This window comes from Schistocerca nitens, chromosome 4 (genome assembly GCF_023898315.1).
Source record: "Schistocerca nitens isolate TAMUIC-IGC-003100 chromosome 4, iqSchNite1.1, whole genome shotgun sequence".
NCBI classification, from domain to species: Eukaryota; Metazoa; Arthropoda; class Insecta; order Orthoptera; family Acrididae; genus Schistocerca; species Schistocerca nitens.
The window spans coordinates 85,361,258-85,383,037 of NC_064617.1; the positions used below are offsets into that span (position 1 = coordinate 85,361,258).

The following is a 21,780-nucleotide window of genomic DNA, read 5'->3' on the forward strand; positions in this document are numbered from 1 at the left end:
GTATCCACAAAAAGGTCTTGACTGTTGTGTGCTACCGAGAGCTAGTATGCATTTAAACGCGCAGTCAAGAATTCTTAAACTCGTCTGAAATATTTACTGGCTCCCCACCGGAGATGGCTGTTGGCACTCTTAAGACCTGCTGTGTGACGTGCTGTGACGAGACGCGCCACCGCTTTCTCGTACGTCTCGAGTCGCCACCATTCTGACCCCCACCGACGCGCAAGTCGCCGAGGTGGCGTCAAATCGAAAGACTTGTACTGGGCAAACGGTCTACCCGACGGAAGGCCCTAGTCACACGACAAAGACAGTCGTCGCATTACACATACGTACACGTGGACCGTAAACCACTAAACGTACAGCACAGCTCGACACATCAAATTTGAAAGCTGAAGGAGACAGTTATTCTGATGAACAAATAGTCTTTGAAAGTGAAGTACTTAACCACAGGAATCTGCAACGGCTTTTGCACTAACTGATCGGCCTACCATATGAAAGCGCTCATCGACACAAAACGAATGAGCTACATACATGTTTGTTTAAATATTTAATTGGGTAATGGGAGGTATCTGAATTGAATCATTTATTAAAGTGAGCATAACTAACCATATAAAACAGATACACGAATATCACTGCAGCATGTGTTAGAAAAAGAAGTACACATGATAAACAACATTTACATTGTGAGTTTTCAGTGATTAATAGCCTGCAGCAGTCCTATAAATGGTTCAAATGGCTCTGAGCACTATGGGACTTAACTGCAGAGGTCATCAGTCCCATATAACTTAGAACTACCTAAACCTAACGAACCTAAGGACGTCACACACATCCATGTCCTAGGCAGGATTCGAACCTGCGACTGTAGCGCCTAGAAGCGCTCGGCCACCCCGGCCGGCAGCAGTCCCATACTGACTGATCCAAGCCCTCTTACTTCATCCTCCGATAGAAAGAACACCACCACGTCATCTGCATACGGGCGGCAGATGAAATAATGCCCCCACTCATTGTTATCCTTGTCAAACGGCTCCTCAAACCGTGTAACTGGCTCAAGGGCGGTGGCGAAAAGGAGCATCGATAGCGGACATCCTTGGCGGACAGAGCCCATGGTAGCAATAGGGCCCACCGCACGGGAATTGACCAGTACTCGCGACGTGGCACCTCGGAGGAGCCGCAAGACGACTTGTATAAATCTGTGGTGGAAGGCCATCCGTCGGAGTACGTTTCCTAGTAAGTCACGACTTATTTTATCAAAGACGCGGTCGAAGTCTACCGTCACTAAGGCACCACGACTGCGGCAGGTCGTAGCCAGAGCTATGACGTCAAGGTAATTGCTGAGTGCTGTCTGAATGTTACTGTCATCACCAGAGCGATGACTTGACGGATGAAGCGCCGAAGGCGAGCAGCAAGAATCCGGCTAAAAATCTTGAAGTCACAATTTAACACGTTCAGCGCTTGAGCATGTCCAACTCCCCGACCTCCCGACGGATTGGTGACCGACATAAGGAAGCCTTCTATGAATTTCGGTGGGAGGGCCAACTGAGCTAACCAAGCTCGTCTCACGATGCGCTTCTCCCAGTACCTCGTCTCCTACCTTCCAAACCTCACAGAAGTTCTCCTGTAAAACACGCGGAGCTCAGCTGGAAGAGCACTTGCCTGTGAGAAGCAAAGATACAGAGTTTGAGTTCCGGTCCACCATATGGTCTTAATCAGCCAGGAAGTTTCATCAGCGCACACTCCGCTGCAAGGAGAAAATTTCATTCCGATGACACAACATGTCATTGAAGTTTAGGTTCAAATGGCTCTGAGCACTATGGGACGCAACTGCTGAGGTCATTAGTCCCCTAGAACTTAGAACTAGTTAAACCTAACTAACCTAAGGACATCACAAACATCCATGCCCGAGGCAGGATTCGAACCTGCGACCGTAGCGGTCCTGTGGTTCCAGACTGCAGCGCCTTTAACCGCACGGCCACTTCGGCCGGCATTGAAGTTTAGGTCGCACACATTCCAACTCTGCGATGCTTCCTACTATAGATAAACCCCCAGGCATTCGTATACTTCCTATTGTGGGTGCGTTGTGTCTATGTGTTCTTACACCCCTTACCATCCATGTAACAGGGTGTGGGTCTAGGGGGGGGGGGGGGAGGTCCTCTCTGGAGAGGGAAAAAAAACCAACCGTCCCTCCCACACAGAAATTAGAAAATTGTTTTAGCGTCCTACCAACGAGCAAGTCCACCCCCAGAAATAATATCACCCCTGGAAAACTATTGTAGCTATTACATGTCTGCTCTTCAGCCATATGATATTATAGATTGTTTACTATGACTGGAAACTGCGCAGAGTATCAGGGACTTCAGCCTACAAATTGCAAGATTGAGGTGTGCCAACAGCTTGCAGCAATGAGAGCCCACTGTTCTGGGAATTAAAAAAGGCCCGAATATGTCAAGTGTTTTGATTTAGATGTCTTTAAAACAGCGAGAAACGTCTAAAAGCTGGTTCCCTCCTTTTACATCCCACTCTGCCCAGAACGTATTCGCTTTTTTTTGCGCTATCATAGGAGAATTTTTCATTCTGGTTCCCAACTTTTCCTGAATCATAATTCTGACACTAGACCACCATTGCTTGGCAACGGAAGTAGATTTCTGTTGAGCCGGGCGACGACTGATCCGGTACAGGTTACCGAATAAAGCTTCCACAAAGCAACAAGACGACCGTTAATAATTTGTGTTTGTCTACCTTCTCATAAAGTTGAACTGATTCGCACAAGTCTTAAACACAGAAATGGTGCATGTAAAAACAAAAATACTCACAAAAAACTTGTGTCGCACGTAAAATCCGAATGAAGCTAGATTTTCCGAGGCGATTTTTCAATTTTATCGAAAGAATGCATTTTTTATTTATTTGATTCACTTTAAACCGCCTCCACTCATTCATGTTAGAACGAATTTTATATGCTATATTTAGCTACATGTTAATCGTCACTCGACATTTGATGAGGACTATTGGGTACAAAAAATTTCGTTCTGACTTTATCCATTTATCTATCTTCGAGCAACGTTTGAACCGATTCGTACGAGTTTAAAGTATAGGAGTGGAGCGCTTCAAAAACCTAGCAGAAAAAGGTGTTTTTTGCACGTAAAAAGTTTCACAATAAACGCGTTTTTGCACGTAAATCCGAATGAAGCTAGATTTTCACAGTTCGGAATATTACCAAAGGCCAAAATAACAACTCATATTGGATCTTCGTAACAAGCTATGGAATACCAACGCGATGCAAGATAAGTTTCTGCGTGATTCACAATATTGTAACTCAGCTTTCTAAATCAAAAGTGCCGAATCAGGTAGGTTTTTTTTGCTATAGTTTTCTTGATATGTAAATATGATGCTTCAAACCATCGTACTATTTATTTTTTAACTCATCGTTTTGGGTATAAGGAACTGGTTGGGATCGCTGCGTTGGTGGTTAAAGGTGAGAATATAAAAATAGAGGTTGGAATATAAACGGTATCTCTCCAGAAGTGTTACTCAAATATCCTATCATTTGCCTCCTAGTTACCAATCATGAGATGCCACAATACCAGCAAATTCACGTCCAAGCTATCCCACCTCCACACCTCTCTCTCTCCCAGACGACGAAATCCGACGTAACACTTATATTTCCTGTTAGAGATAATTCACACCTTCCCATCATTTCTGATGTTGGATTACCTCCTCATATCCCGTCCTATCCTTTTCTCTCGGCCGGCCGCTGGTGGCCGAGCGGTTCTGGCGCTACAGTCTGGAACCGCGCGACCGATACGGTCGCAGGTTCGAATCCTGCCTCGGGCATGGATGTGTGTGTTGTCCTTAGGTTAGTTAGGTTTAAGTAGTTCTAAGTTCTAGGGGACTTATGACCTCAGCAGTTGAGTCCCATAGTGCTCAGAATCATTTGAACCATTTTTGAACCCCTCACAACATCGTCAGTATGTTTCGTCACTAGTATTATTTAGTGATCGCTTGGGGGAACTACATAGTGTACAATGGATTAAGATTCTACTACTGCTTATATCATTTGTCAAATAATATTATTGAATCAAAATAATAAAAGAAATACCACGAGATTAGAATAAAACTTCAACTTTCATGAACCGTTGACAACATTCCGTGCGCGGTAACATTAGCCTTGCAACGTGCGATCGTAAATTTCAGTACACTGCCTGCCATTCTGTGACCGGAAGCTCTCGAGCTACTACACTTGGTGACCCAGCAATAACGACTGCCGCGCTAGCTCGTGCGCTCAAGGGCAAGATACCTTTAAACTAGTGGCTGAGACCATGGAGATGTTTAAGCGCGAGTCGTCTCACCTCCCGGAGGTTGCACTTGTTCTCGTATCGATCGAGACTCACAACATTCTACAACTTTGTGCAGCAAACTACCGTGGTTCGTTCTCATCGTAATAAAAACCATTAATTTCATGTTTTCAAAATGCAACAAACAGTTTTTAACAATTTTAAAAACTTGTAACTTTTTTGTTTTCATGTTAAAATGGTTCTGAGCACTATGGGACATAATTGAGGTTATCAGTCCCCTAAAACGGAGAACTACTTAAACCTAACTAACCAAAGGGCATCACACACATCCATGCCCGAGGCAGGATTCGAACCTCCGACCGTAGCGGTCGCGCGGAACCAGACTGAAGTGCCTAGAACCGCTCGTCCACAACGGCCGGCATGTTAAAAACTATAATTGTGTGCTCTGTGAAATTTCAATATGCTGTTAAAAAACTGGATGTCATAAGCATAGCTGAAAGTTAAACACCCAAAGCATGCGTGTGCTACTGTTGGCAGCAGAATTTGTTGAATGTAGACGCAGAAGATGCTGGAGGTGGAGAGGAATGTGGAAGAATAGAAGACTGAGAAGTAGTAGGACTGACAGAGCAGCTACGTACTTTATGAATTCCACCATCTCTGGAGCACTCAGGTCGCTCTCACAAACACCACGGAACTGTTCCTTCCACGAATATATGTTGTCGGTTGCTGTAAAATGAGCCATCGTCATCCAGTCCCAGGTTGCGCCTGTTCTCAGAAACTTGTACGACGCAGATATGTCAACTTCTGTAAAGTTGGCAATGCTTTTCTGGAAGTAGAAATAATCATAATGTATAACGGGTATTTGATGAGACCTTCAGAGACAAAGTATTTAATTTCTTACAGTTATAGAAGTTTCACAGTAACAGCCAATGCATGTCTCTATACTATACTGGTGTCCAAAAATTGAAGCGACAAACCGCTATTTCCCCGTGTTGTGTCTAATTCGCGGTATAATCAGGCAACAGATGTCCGTACGATCGTGTTCTGCATGGAAGATGGCCATTCCGGCCAATGGACAACCACGTCAACGATGACGTAAGGGCACTTATCAAACGGGGTAGTGTTTGCCAGGTAGTCCCACATCCACAATCGGTGTGTACACAGTCACAGATGGAGCAGTATGGCACAAAGAAGACGCCTACCACACTCTCTGCGGTGGAGGGTCATAAGAAAAACTGGCAAACTGATGTGATCCGAAGGATTAAAGAGAATCGTTCTGTTGTTTCTCGGATGTGGGTGACAACTTATAGAGACCAGAACAATATAACTAAGACCTGGGCAGCACCAACCACGCGTGATATCAAAGAGAAAGGAGAGGACCGTTGTTTGGCCATAAGGGCAAGACGCTACTGTCTTAGTACTGCACGGCAACTGGAATCAGACCTCGCAGCATCCGCTGGACGTGTTGTATCGAGACAAACGGTACACAGAAGGCTTCGGTAAAGTGGCCTTCATTGTTGGAGACTTGCTGTATGTGTACCTCTCATACGTCTTCACAGAAGGCAACGTCTGAAGTGGAGTCGTCAACATACCACCTGTGCAGTCGAACAGTGCGCCAATGTTCTTTTCATGGGTGAGTCCCGATTTGGTCTGGAGAGTGATTCTCGTCGCATTCGCATCTGGAGGGACGTGGAACACGATTTTGGGACCCAAACATTATGGAAAGAGACCGATATCGAGGAGGATCTCTAATGTTGTGGGCAAGGATTATATTGACAACATGAACACTTCTTCATGAAGTTCTGTGGGTGAATCGGCAAGGTTTAACAGCTGTCAGGTATCACGATGAGATCTTGGGACCTCAAGTGTGGTTGTTCAGAGGTGCTGTGGCCCCAGACTTCATACTGATGGACAATAATGATGGACCTCAAAGAGCAAGAGCGGTTGATGTTTTCTTGCAAACGGAACATGTTGCACGCATGGCGTGATCTGTTCGCTCTTTCGATTTCAGTCACATAGAGCATGTCTGGGGCGAACTAGCAGCATCCATCAACCACTCTGCAAGACTTGCCAGCAGCTCTCCAAGGAGAATGGGCGTTGTTGCCTCAACATGAGACTGCTGACGTCACTCACAGCATGCCCCATTGTTGTCAGGCCTGTACTGCAACCACACATGGTTAACACCACATTCTGAGAACATTAACCAGCTGGCGGAATGTGTATGCAAGTCTGTTAAGTTGGAATAAAGGAAGAACGTTTTTGTCTACCGTGATGCATATTTTTTTGTGTTCTTTGAATTGTATCTACTTTATTGTCAGCGGTTTACACTGTTTTGTGGCAAAATAAACGCAACTTTGCAAAATTTCCGTTTGTTGCTTTAATTTTGGAGACCAGTGTAATTTATAGTAATTTAATGTATATGCAATAAGAAAAGCTTTTCGTGTTTTGTGGGTTACACTACTGTCGACTTTTAAGAGAGCTTTTCCCAGACGACGCTATTACCTGTGAGAAATTTTACCTCCCTAAAAACCGAATGAACTTCCAATCCGCATCGACAAGATGGATAACGATAATCTTTAGCAGGTACGTTGCCCATCAAGGTAAAAAGTTCATTGTTTCCTATAACCGACCGCTTGGAAAGCCATACGGGAAATACCGAGGCAGAAATGTTACTGCTTGCAATTACTACAAATTTTAACACTCTACTACTTAGTCTTGTTGGGATCTTCACAAGCACGCGACAGCTTATGGAAGAGGATGGTCTTACAAGACAACATTCGCAGATGTTAATAAACGAGGTTGATGAAACTTAGCGAGTATGTGGAATATTAAAATACTGCGATACATACTTTTTGGTTTTTGTCTAATTTCGCTTTTAATGGATAAAACACATCCCATAAGGTAATTCAACACATTACGTTTAGTGTGAATATCTTCGAACCTATGATATATAAAAATGTGTTTCAAATAAAAGTTTTCACAGGACCACGCCCTTTTCTTAGTTTTCAAGGAAACTAACGGAGAGTTTGGACCTAGAATTTGAGAATCTCTTTTTGAAGTCCTAAATGTTCTTGTGTCAGCATCGACAAATGGTGAACTACCGTCTGACTATTTGACAGAAGTTTTCACTCCCAGTCTGGGAGACATCGGTACTATTCCAGAATGAGATTTTCACTCTGCAGCGGAGTGTGCGCTGATATGAAACTTCCTGGCAGATTAAAACTGTGTGCCCGACCGAGACTCGAACTCGGGACCTTTGCCTTTCGCGGGCAAGTGCTCTACCAACTGAGCTACCGAAGCACGACTCACGCCCGGTACTCACAGCTTTACTTCTGCCAGTATCTCGTCTCCTACCTTCCAAACTTTACAGAAGCTCTCCTGCGAAACTTGCAGAACTAGCACTCCTGAAAGAAAGGATAATGCGGAGACATGGCTTAGCCACAGCCTGGGGGATGTTTCCAGAATGAGATTTTCACTCTGCAGCGGAGTGTGCGCTGATATGAAACTTCCTGGCAGATTAAAACTGTGTGCCCGACCGAGAGCACTTGCCCGTGAAAGGCAAAGGTCCCGAGTTCGAGTCTCGGTCGGGCACACAGTTTTAATCTGCCAGGAAGTTTCATCGGTACTATTGTAAAATTCTTGAGCTCGTCAATGTAAAAGAACAGTTTTGAACCCCGTACCTGATAAGGATCTTGTTCATTTGGTGATCCCAAAAGGCGGGATGTGACATGTGCATCCGCTGGCTATAAATGGCATTTGATGTTGGAAAAGCATCGTGAGAAGGTTTTCAGATCTAGTTCTGCTGACTGATTACGGTATCAATCTCCACTTGAGATATGATATAATGAAGCTGAAGCCACTAGTACATAATCAGTTCTTTCCGCCAAGGTTTTCCAGTGTACTGAAATATGCCTGATACAAATCAGGATATTTAGAGGCTCGAATATCAGAATCTGAGAATCCTGCTGAATTTTATTTTATATTGTGTAGTCTATCATGTGCATTATGAGAAAAATTTATATTTTAACTTTTTCTATACATACTACTAGAATTTAAATGATTTTCTACCATAACAATGAGTTACTTATAATTTTCAGTTAGCAAAATACACGTGTGTGAAACAGGAAACTAAAAAAACGAACAAAATTAATTAAAAAATAAAATAATCACAATAATAATGAACATTTAGGTATTTTAATTAGCTATGCTGAAAATATTCTGACAGCACATTTACAGCTTTTTCCAAAATTGGTATTTCAGAGATCAGCTTTATTACACATGGTTGGATGTGGTGAGAAAGCTTCCTTAATTTGTGTTATAAAAAACATTTTCATTTTTCAAAATTAATTAATGGTGGTGGGATATATTGCGAAATTTCAAATTATTACAAGAGTTGATCGCACAGTTTTCAAGATTATTAACTACATTTAAATTTTAGATGAAACATTTTTTTTGTATTTCATAGTTTCAAAAATGTTCCCTCTAAATCCAATACTCCATATCACCTTCTGGGGTGCGTTTTACACCTTAAAAGTGAAATTGGCCAAAAACGAAAAAATATGTGTTGCGTCATTCTGACCCCTGTACATGTCTGCCAAGTTTAATAAAGATGATTTATTGACACCTGGGAATGTTCACTTGTTACTGAAAAAATATTGCTGATGGAACAATTTTTAATTGTATATTGGACAACCCGTAATCTGATGAATAGAAAATACACACACGTTATCGTTCAAAACGCGTAACTCCAACGATACGTTTATCCGTTGGGTGCTGTCTCACAACTTAAAGTTATGGAAAAAATTCAGAAACATCGTCCAGTACGCCTTAGATAAGTTCGTACCGAGTAAGGTCCAAAGCGAGGGGAAAGATCCACCGTGGTATAACAATCATGTACGAAAGGTACTACGGAAACAAAGAAAGCTTCATCATAGGTTTAAGAGTAGTCGAATCATAGCTGATAAGGAAAAGCTGAACGAAGCGAAAAAGAGCGTAAAGAGAGCAATGAGAGAAGCATTCAACGAATTCGAACATAAAACATTGGCAAACAATCTAAACAAGAACCCTAAAAAGTTTTGGTCATATGTAAAATCGGTAAGCGGATCTAAATCCCCTATTCAGTCACTCGTTGACCACGATGGCGCCGAAACAGAGGACGACCGAAGAAAGGCAGAAATACTGAATTCAGTCTTCCGAAACTGTTTCACTGCGGAAAATCGTAACACGGTCCCTGACTTCAGCCGTCGCACGGACGCCAAAATGGAAAATATTGAAATAAACGATATCGGAATTGAAAAACAACTGCTATCACTTAGTAGCGGAAAAGCATCCGGACCAGACGAGATACCCGTAAGATTCTACAGTGATTATGCTAAAGAACTTGCCCCCTTTCTATCAGCAATTTATCGTAGATCTCTGGAAGAACGTAAAGTACCTAGCGACTGGAAGAAAGCGCAGGTCGTTCCCATTTTCAAGAAGGGTCATAAATCAGATGCGAATAATTATAGGCCTATTTCGCTTACGTCAATCTGTTGTAGAATAATGGAACATGTTTTATGTTCTCGTATTATGACGTTCTTAGATAATACAAATCTCCTTCATCATAACCAACATGGATTCCGCAAACAGAGATCATGTGAAACTCAGCTCGCCCTATTTGTCCAAGAAATTCACAGTGCCGTAGACACTGGCGAGCAGATTGATGCCGTATTCCTGGACTTCAGGAAGGCATTTGATACGGTTCCGCACTTACGTTTAGTGAAAAAAATACGAGCTTACGGAATATCGGACCAGGTTTGTGATTGGATTCAGGATTTCCTAGAAGAAAGAACACAACATGTCATTCTTAACGGTTCAAAATCTGCAGATGTAGAGGTAATTTCGGGAGTACCGCAAGGAAGCGTGATAGGACCTTTATTGTTTACAATATACATAAATGACTTAGTTGACAACATCGGTAGCTCCGTGAGGCTATTTGCAGATGACACGGTTGTCTACAAGAAAGTAGCAACATCAGAAGACTCGTACGTACTCCAGGAAGACCTGCAGAGGATTAATGAATGGTGCGACAGCTGGCAGCTTTCCCTAAACGTAGATAAATGTAATATAATGCGCATACATAGGGGCAGAAATCCATTCCAGTACGATTATGCCATAGGTGGTAAATCATTGGAAGCGGTAACGACCGTAAAATACTTAGGAGTTACTATCCGGAGCGATCTGAAGTGGAATGATCACATAAAACAAATAGTGGGAAAAGCAGGCGCCAGGTTGAGATTCATAGGAAGAATTCTAAGAAAATGTGACTCATCGACGAAAGAAGTAGCTTACAAAACGCTTGTTCGTCCGATTCTTGAGTATTGCTCATCAGTATGGGACCCTTACCAGGTTGGATTAATAGAAGAGATAGACATGATCCAGCGAAAAGCAGCGCGATTCGTCATGGGGACATTTAGTCAGCGCGAGAGCGTTACGGAGATGCTGAACAAGCTCCAGTGGCGGACACTTCAAGAAAGGCGTTACGCAATACGGAGAGGTTTATTATCGAAATTACGAGAGAGCACATTCCGGGAAGAGATGGGCAACATATTACTACCGCCCACATATATCTCGCGTAATGATCACAACGAAAAGATCCGAGAAATTAGAGCAAATACGGAGACTTACAAGCAGTCGTTCTTCCCACGCACAATTCGTGAATGGAACAGGGAAGGGGGGGATCAGATAGTGGTACAATAAGTACCCTCCGCCACACACCGTAAGGTGGCTCGCGGAGTATAGATGTAGATGTCTCCATCTAACGGACCACCATATACCCTATATGCCACAAATCTGCCTCAGGCTGCAGCTATTGCACACCACTTCTATATCGTGATTTGCTACACACAGTGAAAAGAAACGATGGGCGCACTGATCATGTCCACCTTCAATCTCATCCAACTTAACGGGCCGCGCGGGGTAGCCACGCGGTCTCAGGCGTCTTGTCACGGTCCATGCGGCCTCCCCTCGTCGGAGGTTCGAGTCCTCCCTCGGGCATGTGTGTGTGTGTGTGTGTGTGTGTGTGTGTGTGTGTGTGTGTGTGTGTGTGTGTGTGTGTTGTCCATAGCGTAAGTTAGATTAAGTTACATTAAGTAGTGTGAAAGCTTAGGGACCAATGACCTAAGCAGTTTGGTCCCATAAGATCTCACCGCAAATTGACAAAATTTACCAATTTAACTCAGCGCGATTTTCCTGTGTAGGTGTATGTGGCAGATCGAGTTTTTGCGCTATCTTACCAGCACACCTGCCAGAAATACGAAGCTAGACCTTATAAGAGGGGGATACGAATACGTTACATCGAGTAATGCTGAACTTCATTAGTGATTCGCCTCCTTCGGAATCCAAAGAACACATATTTAGCACCCGTCACTAAAACCTGATGAGTTGCCGTTTTGAAAACAAAGTTATGCGGTATTAGGTCAAATACATTGGTGAAAGAGGTCAACTGACTTTTAATAACACTGTATTAAACTGGTTACTCAGAAAAACGCAGCTTAAGGTCTGAAACAAAAGAAAAGACACATTACATCATTGAGGAACTACTCGTATTTACCACTATGGGTTTGTGCACACTCACGCTAAGACAAGCGTCATTAATGTCGACAAATCAAATACCTGCGTTCCACAAGAACAAAGTCTGCCGCAAAATAAACGAGTCTGATGTTTCAGATTTGTATAATTATCAAATATATACAATGATTGAGAACAGCCATCTAAATAGAACCTGCTTGAGTTCACAAGTGTCAGCATTCATTCCAAACAAATTATAAAAATAATTCTGCTTCTCGTCGAAGGCCACAAAAATATACTGAAGAGCCAAAGAAACTGGTACACCTGCCTAATACTGTGTAGGGCCCCCGTGTGCATGCAGAATTACCGCAACATGACGTGGCATGGACTCGACTAATGTCTGAGGTAGTGATGGACGGAATTGACACCATGAATCCTGCAGGGCTGTCCATAAATCCGTAAGAGTATCAAGGGGTTGATATCTCTTAACAGCACGTTGCAAGGCATCCCACATACGCTAAATGATATTCATGTGTGGGGACGTTAGTGGCCAGTGGAAGTGTAAACTCAGAAGAGTGTTCCTGGAGCCACTCCGGCAATTCTGGTCGTGTGGGGTGTCGCATTGTCCTGCTAAGTCCGCCGGAATGCACAATGGACATGAATGGATGCAGGCGTTCACACAGGCTGCTTACACACGTGTCACATGAGAGTCTAGACGTATCAAGGGTCCCATATCACTAACTCCAGACGCCCCCACACCATTATAGAGCCTCCACCAGCTTGAACAGTTCCCTGCTGACATGAATTCATCAGGCTGTCTCCGTACTCTTACACGTTCATCCACTCGGCCCATTTGAAACGAAACTCGTCTGACCAGACAACATGTTTCCAGTTATCAACAGTCCGATGTCGGTGTTGGGGTGTTGAGGGGCCCAGGCCAGGCGTAGAGCTTTGTGTCGTGTAGTTGTCAAGGGTGCATGGTAGGCCTTCGGCTCCGAAAGCCAACATCGGTTATGTCTCGTTGAATGGTCCGCACACTGACACTTGTTGATGACCCAGCATTGGAATCTGCAGTAATTTGCGGAAGGGTTGCACTTTTGTCACTTTGAATGATTCTCTTCAGTCGTCGTTGGTCCCATTCTTGGAGGATCTTTTTCCGGCAGCACCGATGTCCGAGACTTGATGCTTTACCGGATTCCTGATATTCACGGTACACTCGTGAAATGGTCGTACGGGAAAATCCCCACTTCATTGCTATCTAGCAAATGCTGTACCCCGTCGCTCGTGCGCCGTCTACAACACCACGTACAAACTCACTTAAATGTGATAACCTGCGGCCGGCTGAAGTGGCCGAGCGGTTCTAGGCGTTGCAGTGTGGAACCGCGAGACCGCTATGGCCGCAGGTTCGAATCCTGCCTCGGGCATGGATGTGTGTGATCTACATCTGCATCTACATCTACATGACTACTCTGCAATTCACATTTAAGTGCTTGGCAGAGGGTTCATCGAACCACAATCATACTATCTCTCTACCATTCCACTCCCGAACAGCGCGCGGGAAAAACCAACACCTAAACCTTTATGTTCGAGCTCTGATTTCTCTTATTTTATTTAGATGATCATTCCTACCTATGTAGGTTGGGCTCAATAAAATATTTTCGCATTCGGAAGAGAAAGTTGGTGACAAATTTCGTAAATAGATCTCGCCGCGACGAAAAACGTCTTTGCTGTAATGACTTCCATCCCAATTCGCGTATCATATCTGTCACACCCTCTCCCCTACTACGTGATAATACAAAACGAGCTGCCCTTTTTGCACCCTTTCGATGTCCTCCGTCAATCCCACCTGGTAAGAATCCCACACCCCGCAGCAACATTCTAACAGAGGACGAACGAGTGAAGTGTAAGCTGTCTCTTTAGTGGACTTGTTGCATCTTCTAAGTGTCCTCCCACTGAAACGCAACCTTTGGCTCGCCTTCCCCACAATATTATCTATGTGGTCTTTCCAACTGAAGTTGTCCCTAATTTTAACACCCAGGTACTTAGTTGAATTGACAGCCTTGAGAATTGTACTATTTATCGAGTAATCGAATTCCAACGGATTTCTTTTGGAACTCATGTGGATCACCTCACACTTTTCGTTATTTAGCGTCAACTGCCACTTGCCACACCATACAGCAATCTTTTCTAAATCGCTTTGCAACTGATACTGGTCTTCGGATGACCTTACTAGACGGTAAATTACAGCATCATCTGTGAACAACCTAAGAGAACTGCTCAGATTGTCACCCAGGTCATTTATATAGATCAGGAACAGCAGAGGTCCCAGGACGCTTCCCTGGGGAACACCTGATATCACTTGTTTTACTCGATGATTTGCCGTCTATTACTACGAACTGCGACCTTCCTGACAGGAAATCAAGAATCCAGTCGCACAACAGACGATACCCCATAGGCCCGCAGCTTGATTAGAAGTCGCTTGTGAGGAACGGTGTCAAAAGCTTTCCGGAAATCTAGAAATACGGAATCAACTTGAGATCCCCTGTCGATAGCGGCCATTACTTTGTGCGAATAAAGAGCTAGCTGCGTTGCACAAGAACGATGTTTTCTGAAACCATGACGATTACGTATCAATAGATCGTTCGCTTCGAGGTGATTCATAATGTTTGAATACAAATGGTTCAAATGGCTCTGAGCACTATGGGACTCAACATCTTAGGTCATAAGTCCCCTAGAACTTAGAACTACTTAAACCTAACTAACCTAAGGACATCACACACACCCATGCCCGAGGCAGGATTCGAACCTGCGACCGTAGCAGTCCTGTTTGAATACAGTATATGCTCCAAAGCCCTACTGCAAACCGACGTCAATGATTTCGGTCTGTAGATCGATGGATTACTCCTACTACCCTTCTTAAACACTGGTTCAACCTGCGCAATTTTCCAATCTGTAGGTACAGATCTATCGGTGAGCTAGCGGTTGTATATGATTGCTAAGTAGGGAGCTATTGTATCAGCGTAATCTGAAAGGAACCTAATCGGTATACACTCTGGACCTGAAGACTTGCCCGTATCAAGCGATTTGAGTTGCTTCGCAACCCCTAAGGTATCTACTTCTAAGAAACTCATGCTAGCAGCTGTTCGTGTTTCAAATTCTGGAATATTCCATTCGTCTTCCCTGGTGAAGGAATTTCGGAAAACTGCGTCCAATAACTCCGCTTTAGCGGCACAGTCGTCGGTAACAGTACCATACGCACTGCGCAGCGAAGGTATTGACTGCGTCTTGCCGCTTGTGTACTTTACATACGACCAGAATTTCTTCAGATTTTCTACCAAATTTCGAGACAATGTTTCGTTGTGGAACCTATTAAAGGCATCTCGCATTGAAGTCCGTGCCAAATTTCGCGCGTCTGTAAATTTTAGCCAATCTTCGGGATTTCGCGTTCTTCTGAACTTCGCATGCTATTTCCGTTGCCTCTGCAACAGAGTTCGGACCTGTTTTGTGTACCACGGGGGATCAGTTCCATCTCTTACCAATTTATGAGGTATGAATCTCTCAATTGCTGTTGCTACTATATCTTTGAATTTGAGCCACATCTCGTCTACATTTGCATAGTCAGTTCGGAAGGAATGGAGATTGTCTCTTAGGAAGGCTTCTAGTGACACTTTATCCGCTTGATGTCCTTAGGTTAGTTAGGTTTAAGTAGTTCTAAGTTCTAGGGGACTGATGACCTCAGCAGTTGAGTCCCATAGTGCTCAGATCCATTTGAAACATTTTTTGATAACCTGCCATTGTAGCAGCAGTAACCGACCTAACAACTGCGTCAGACACTTGTTTTATACAGGCCATATTCTTCCTGTTCACGTATCTCTGCATTTGAATACGCATGGCTATACCAGTTTCTTTCGCGCTTCAGTGTAGATGCTTGATAGGACGCGGAGGTTCTTTTCATCACGTATTTTCAGCTGTTACACTTGTTCTGTTAGTTCTAAATCATTACTGGTGTTGCGTCCACAATTTAAGTTTAACGACAGTTTGCCCACCGCAGTTTTTGAACAGACGAGAAATGAGGTACCTTGGACGGGTCGGTGGTGATGAAGGTGACCTGGTGGCCTCTCTTGGCCAGCTCCAGACTTATCATCCTGAGGGGTAGTTGGTGACTGACGGCCGGGAACGCCACAACGGACAGGATCTTGGCCGCATCCGAGGCTCCCAGCACCGACAGCATCACCAGCATCAGGCCGGTCATCATGGCGGTCGCCTGCCGACAACCAATAGCTGTACTGCACTCGTTACACACGCTCACGTCTTGATGACAGCTCATGCGGCTGTTATAAATGATCCAACAAATCCCAGTATATAATCTTCACCATATTACAAGTGCAGTAGAAGCAGTGAAACGATATACGTATCACACAGCAAGATAACATGACACTGCTGAAGCAAGAAGTAGATCGTTAGAGCAGCTAGTATAAAAAAGAGGCGAAGGCTTGCGACTAGAGACATAATTGTAGATTGAAAAAATGTTGAATGTGGAAACGTCAAAGACAGAACATGTAACATGTAAAATTTGTGTATAGCAAAAACGCAGCAAATTAATTGATTAGATGTAATATGAACTCAAGACGACATAAAAGCACTTTATAGACAGGTTCGCCACCATCAGCCGTTTGACATACAATAGGCTCCTTCCAGGTTTCTCCATTCATTAAAGTCCAGTTTCGTCTACACCGTTTCCAATACATCATGGTCTTTTCTTGTCTGTTGGAAGCCAGCAAGAAACTTCCTTGGGCTATCTATTTTCTTATCTCTTGGAAGCCGGCAACAAACTTACTTGTGCTATCTACCGTCCATTCGTCTGGCTACACGTCCGTTTGACTTTAATGACGCTCATAGTTAAGTGTTCTTATCGCCTATCTCCCAAGAAATTATTCATTCTCATGTCTCTACCAGTAACGTTTGACTTGTCTCTCAGAAATCTCGCTGAAAAACTCCGTTGTTTAATGGTTTCCGCGCCGAAGGTGACTTGTTTTCATTTAGCTGTGTGCTTTATAGTTTACATTCTTAAGTTTCTTGCCTATTTCTGTATTGATGGAAGATATCGAAGCAATTCAGAGGCAGGCTGCTAGATTTGTTACTGGTAGGTTCGAACAACACAGAACTGTTACGGAGATGCTTCAGGACCTAAAATGGGGATCCCTGGAGGGATTGAAAAAATTTAGAGAACCAGGATTTGAGGCTGACTGCCAAACGATTCTACTGCCGTCATCACAAATCGCACTTACGGACTACGAAGGTAAGACACGAGAAATTAGGGCTCACGCGGCGTATAAATAGTCGTTTTTCCTTCGCTCTATTTGTGAGTGGGAACAAGATAGGAAATGACTGGTATTGGTAACAGCTGACAGCAGCTCAATATTGTCGTGAAAGATAATAGCATGCCGGAGATTAATTTTGAAGAAATTAATAACAGACTATTGGTGTGGAGGAACTTCAGACTACATGTTAACTTTAAGAGTACAATCATGACAGTGTTGAAAAACAAATTTACCTATAGGACATGGGGAACCAAAGTATGTCAAGGATTAAAAATTGTAAAACTTCATTAAAATTTATTGGTAAGGTAAAGAGGAATGTTTATTAGTTATCTATATTAGGATAGACTGATACACGTACCTTGAAAGCCTGCAACGCTTCATAAAATGTTCGAAATACCGATATGAGGTTTTGGATGAGTGGTAGTGGGGAAAGGAACAAAGAGTGAAAATTTCATTCTGGAAACAAATATTTTTGTTAATTTCTGAGATCCATATGCTATTCTCAACAGAATTTGACAGTATTTTGCTGTATTATTATTAGTCACATTATCTTTTTGAGTTAGTTGCGTAACTAATTTATTTTTAACAGCGCTTGACAACTATTGAAGTAAAACTTGTCAACATTCACAGATAAACATTTAACAAATGAATGTGGTAAATGTGCGGGTGAACTTCTCCTGGGAAGAGCAGTTACAAATCTGGCAGACTATATTTACATAGCGCTGGATGTGAATTCTTTTCCTGTTGCAGACATTATTCGCTACTTTCTCGACACGGTTAACGGGCATTAACCCAACGATCCCATCCAATCAGCCGAGAACACATTCATCACATGAATATTTTTTGATTTACGTTCGATGGCTCTTGAAGGGAAATATGATATTATGACTCCTAACATACGTTGCTTTAACATTTCATAAAATTAATGGGAAAGGCGATGAAAGTGAAGCCGAAGTCCGCCAACACGAGGTAAACTCGCAACTACTTGAACCAGAGGTCATGACATATATACGGGGTGTTCAAAAAGTCTCTCCGCAGTGCCGTATGATTATTCGCCTGCCTGGGTTTTTCAACGAAACAATAAACGCACAACGATACTGCAGTGATATTCTGTACCCATTCATCGGAGAACTTGGGTTAAGTGAAATACTGAACGGTTATTTTCGTCAAGATGGTGCAACCGCGCATACAGCTCGCGTTTCAATCCCACTGCTTGCTGATGTTTTCGGGGTTCGCCTAATTTCACAGGGACTTCGGCCTCCACGATCGCCTGACCTAACAACACCTGACTTTTTCGTCTGGGGTGCACCAAAAGCAACTGTCTATAAAAACGTCCAAAATCCATCGATGAATTGAAAACTGCAATATTCACTTTCACTGCTTCTGTAACAGAAGAAATTTTACAGCTTGTGTTTGGAAACATGATTAGACGTATTGAATTGTGTATTCAACGACAGTAGGCACACTTTCAACATTTAATGTGAAACTCTGTAAGTAAAAATGAATATTCAATAAATTAGTAACTTGTATTGCACTGAGTTTCATTTCGGTATGTTGAATGCGGCATACGGCACGTGCGGCTAACAATCGTACGGCACTGCGGAAAGACTTTTTAACACCCCGTACTAGGATTGATACTGAAAGTCGTCAATCAGTTCACTTCTCATATAATATTGCGGTTTTGCTTTAACATGTTCGCGGGGTATATTCTCTGTGTCTGCGTTTGTTCCTATTTCTCATGTAAGGTGGAAGATCACGCTGGGTACCTAATTTGAGTGTGTTGAATATTCATTTTATTGATATTACTAGTCAGCACAACATGTGCGCCATCTGTCCTAAACATGGATGGTCGATCGTTTTGAATGAATGTGGGTGTAATTACAAACGCCTGCAACTGGGTTAATTCAGGTGGAATTCTTAGTTTAATTTTGCTGTAGCAGACTGGAAAGACAGTTGAACGTAATACACTCCTGGAAATGGAAAAAAGAACACATTGACACCGGTGTGTCAGACCCACCATACTTGCTCCGGACACTGCGAGAGGGCTGTACAAGCAATGATCACACGCACGGCACAGCGGACACACCAGGAACCGCGGTGTTGGCCGTCGAATGGCGCTAGCTGCGCAGCATTTGTGCACCGCCGCCGTCAGTGTCAGCCAGTTTGCCGTGGCATACGGAGCTCCATCGCAGTCTGTAACACTGGTAGCATGCCGCGACAGCGTGGACGTGAACCGTATGTGCAGTTGACGGACTTTGAGCGAGGGCGTATAGTGGGCATGCGGGAGGCCGGGTGGACGTACCGCCGAATTGCTCAACACGTGGGGCGTGAGGTCTCCACAGTACATCGATGTTGTCGCCAGTGGTCGGCGGAAGGTGCACGTGCCCGTCGACCTGGGACCGGACCGCAGCGACGCACGGATGCACGCCAAGACCGTAGGATCCTACGCAGTGCCGTAGGGGACCGCACCGCCACTTCCCTTGCCTGTGTCTATGTGCCTGTGGTTCTGTCAGTGTGATCATGTGATGTATCTGACCCCAGGAATGTGTCAATAAAGTTTCCCCTTCCTGGGACAATGAATTCACGGTGTTCTTATTTCAATTTCCAGGAGTGTATTTGAAGTCCTCTCCTGTGACAAAAGTCTGTCACAACATTCAGTCGCGCGCCCTTATATGTGCCACCACACTGTTGGCCCTCCGAACCCAGCCTGAGGACGCCGTCTTCAAAGCTTCAGCCGTAGAACGGAGTGAAAAATTATAAGGCGGAGGAGCGATCTCTCGTTTTTTTCTGATAGCAGGAAACGCATGGAACCTCGGGCCAAATCGTCTTTCTGATTGGTCAGTGCATCCATACCAAGTTTTTTCGTCCTCTGTACGCGCAAGAGAGGAAGTTAGGATTTTGACCGGGAGTTACCGGGGCACGGACGACTTGGATCGCAGTTCCATTTAACGTAGATTCAGATGGTAGCGAACTTGGTCCTTAATTGGCCTTAATTCACTTTATGTATCGTGTGCCCAGTTAACTTTAAAGATTATTTTTGCTGTGAGTGACGAACCGCCTTTGAAGATTGACCAGTTGTTAATGCAAAGTGGCGAAATTTTCTCTCGATTACTCGGGGAGTTTGAATCTTTGTGTGTGGGAAATTTCGCGTCCATGATACGGCCCTTGATTCACCCAATACTTTGTGAAAAATTGTACGTTATCACCGTTTGCTTGTGTGGAAGCATACCATATTACTGTTTATATGTCATCCATGTAAGTGCAGTTTCAGGAGTAAGCTCCATCTGTTAAATAAATGAGCATTATACAGCTACTTAGATCGTTGAACTTCACCACAATGTACAGAAGGCCAACCCCCCTCCCCCCCCCCACCACCACTCCTGCAGTCTTAAGCCTCAATAATCTGTTCCAGAAAACTATTTGGAACGTTTAATAAAGGGCAAACTTTCATTGGTCGCTGCATGTTCACTAATTAAATTTTCGATAGCAATTTCAAACTGACGATAGAAACTAGCGTAATATTAAATGAAAATTCATGGGACTTCAAACGATTTGGCATTCAGCGGCTCAGTTATGGTTAAGCACTGTTATTGTGCAACAGTTAGCTCTTACATACGGAACATCCTTGGTACAAGGTGAAAGAGCATGACAAACACACTAGCGCCACCTTTAAAAACTCACCTCGGATTTCTGTTTCAGCTCGAGGTGACTTTACAATATGCTGGCCAACTTCGGCCTTTCATTTTTTCACAATTCCCAGCCATTTATGTACACATACAAAACACTTAATCGCAACAACTGTCAGTCATTATAATTCTGCTCAGTCCAAGGACTTCCGAATGTGATAGAAAGAGGATGAAATTCACTTAGTATTTTGGTAGGTACAAAGGTGACAAGTAACAGTAGTACATCAAAAACATTCCTCACTTTTTAGCCCTATCACGTGCCAAAAGTCTATTTCTTAGGTGCATGCATCCAGAGAGAAGACATACGATCGTATAAAAGTAGTTGCAGGAAAGGCAGCTGACAGATTTCAAAAATCATACGCAAAAGTAATTCACAAGCAAAATAAGTAGCTCAAAAAACACTCGTTTCCGAGGTTCTTTGGTATTGATAGTCTGGGACACTTAGTTACCAGGGAGAACTAATAGGGAAGATAGTAAACATCCAAAGACGGGAGTCTCCTTTACCAGACGTTTGTTCAGTAAACTCTAGATAATCACGGGGATGTTCTTCCAACTGCAGTGTCAGATGCTGCAAGAAAGGCTTTGCCAGACACAGAGAGGTTTACAATTAAAACTGCAAGGTCGTACGTAAGGAAGAAGAGTTTACAGACTTATGACTTCTTTTTATTAAAACCGACCCCAAAGTACAAAACAAAACCGCACATGGTTACGTGTACAATTTTTGTTTAAAATTTTAAGTAAGGAGAAAAAGCATTTATGGGGGAAACAATTTGTCTACTGGTTTATATGCCTTGCTATCGTAGTTAACACTGACTGCAAAAAAGAGAACGAAACGTCATATTTTACAGCACAGCATTTTCCTTGTTGCAAACAGTATTAACACAAAACCGGAACATTGTTGTTTACAGGAAATACATAACCCTCGTCCGTGGAATTTTT

General features: G+C 43.4%; 1 protein-coding gene across 1 annotated transcript in view; it reads right to left on the reverse strand.

The window, feature by feature from the left end:
- The window catches only part of LOC126253455 (UDP-glucosyltransferase 2-like), a 35,735-nt gene that overhangs the window by 10,713 nt on the left and 3,242 nt on the right, over positions 1-21,780 (reverse strand). Inside the window, exons 2-3 of the mRNA XM_049954804.1 lie at positions 15,913-16,098; positions 4,925-5,112 (exon numbers count right to left, since the gene is read on the reverse strand). Of these exons, the coding sequence (XP_049810761.1) occupies positions 4,925-5,112; positions 15,913-16,089 (365 nt within the window). The 5' untranslated portion in view covers positions 16,090-16,098. The remainder of the gene's footprint in view (positions 1-4,924; positions 5,113-15,912; positions 16,099-21,780) is intronic.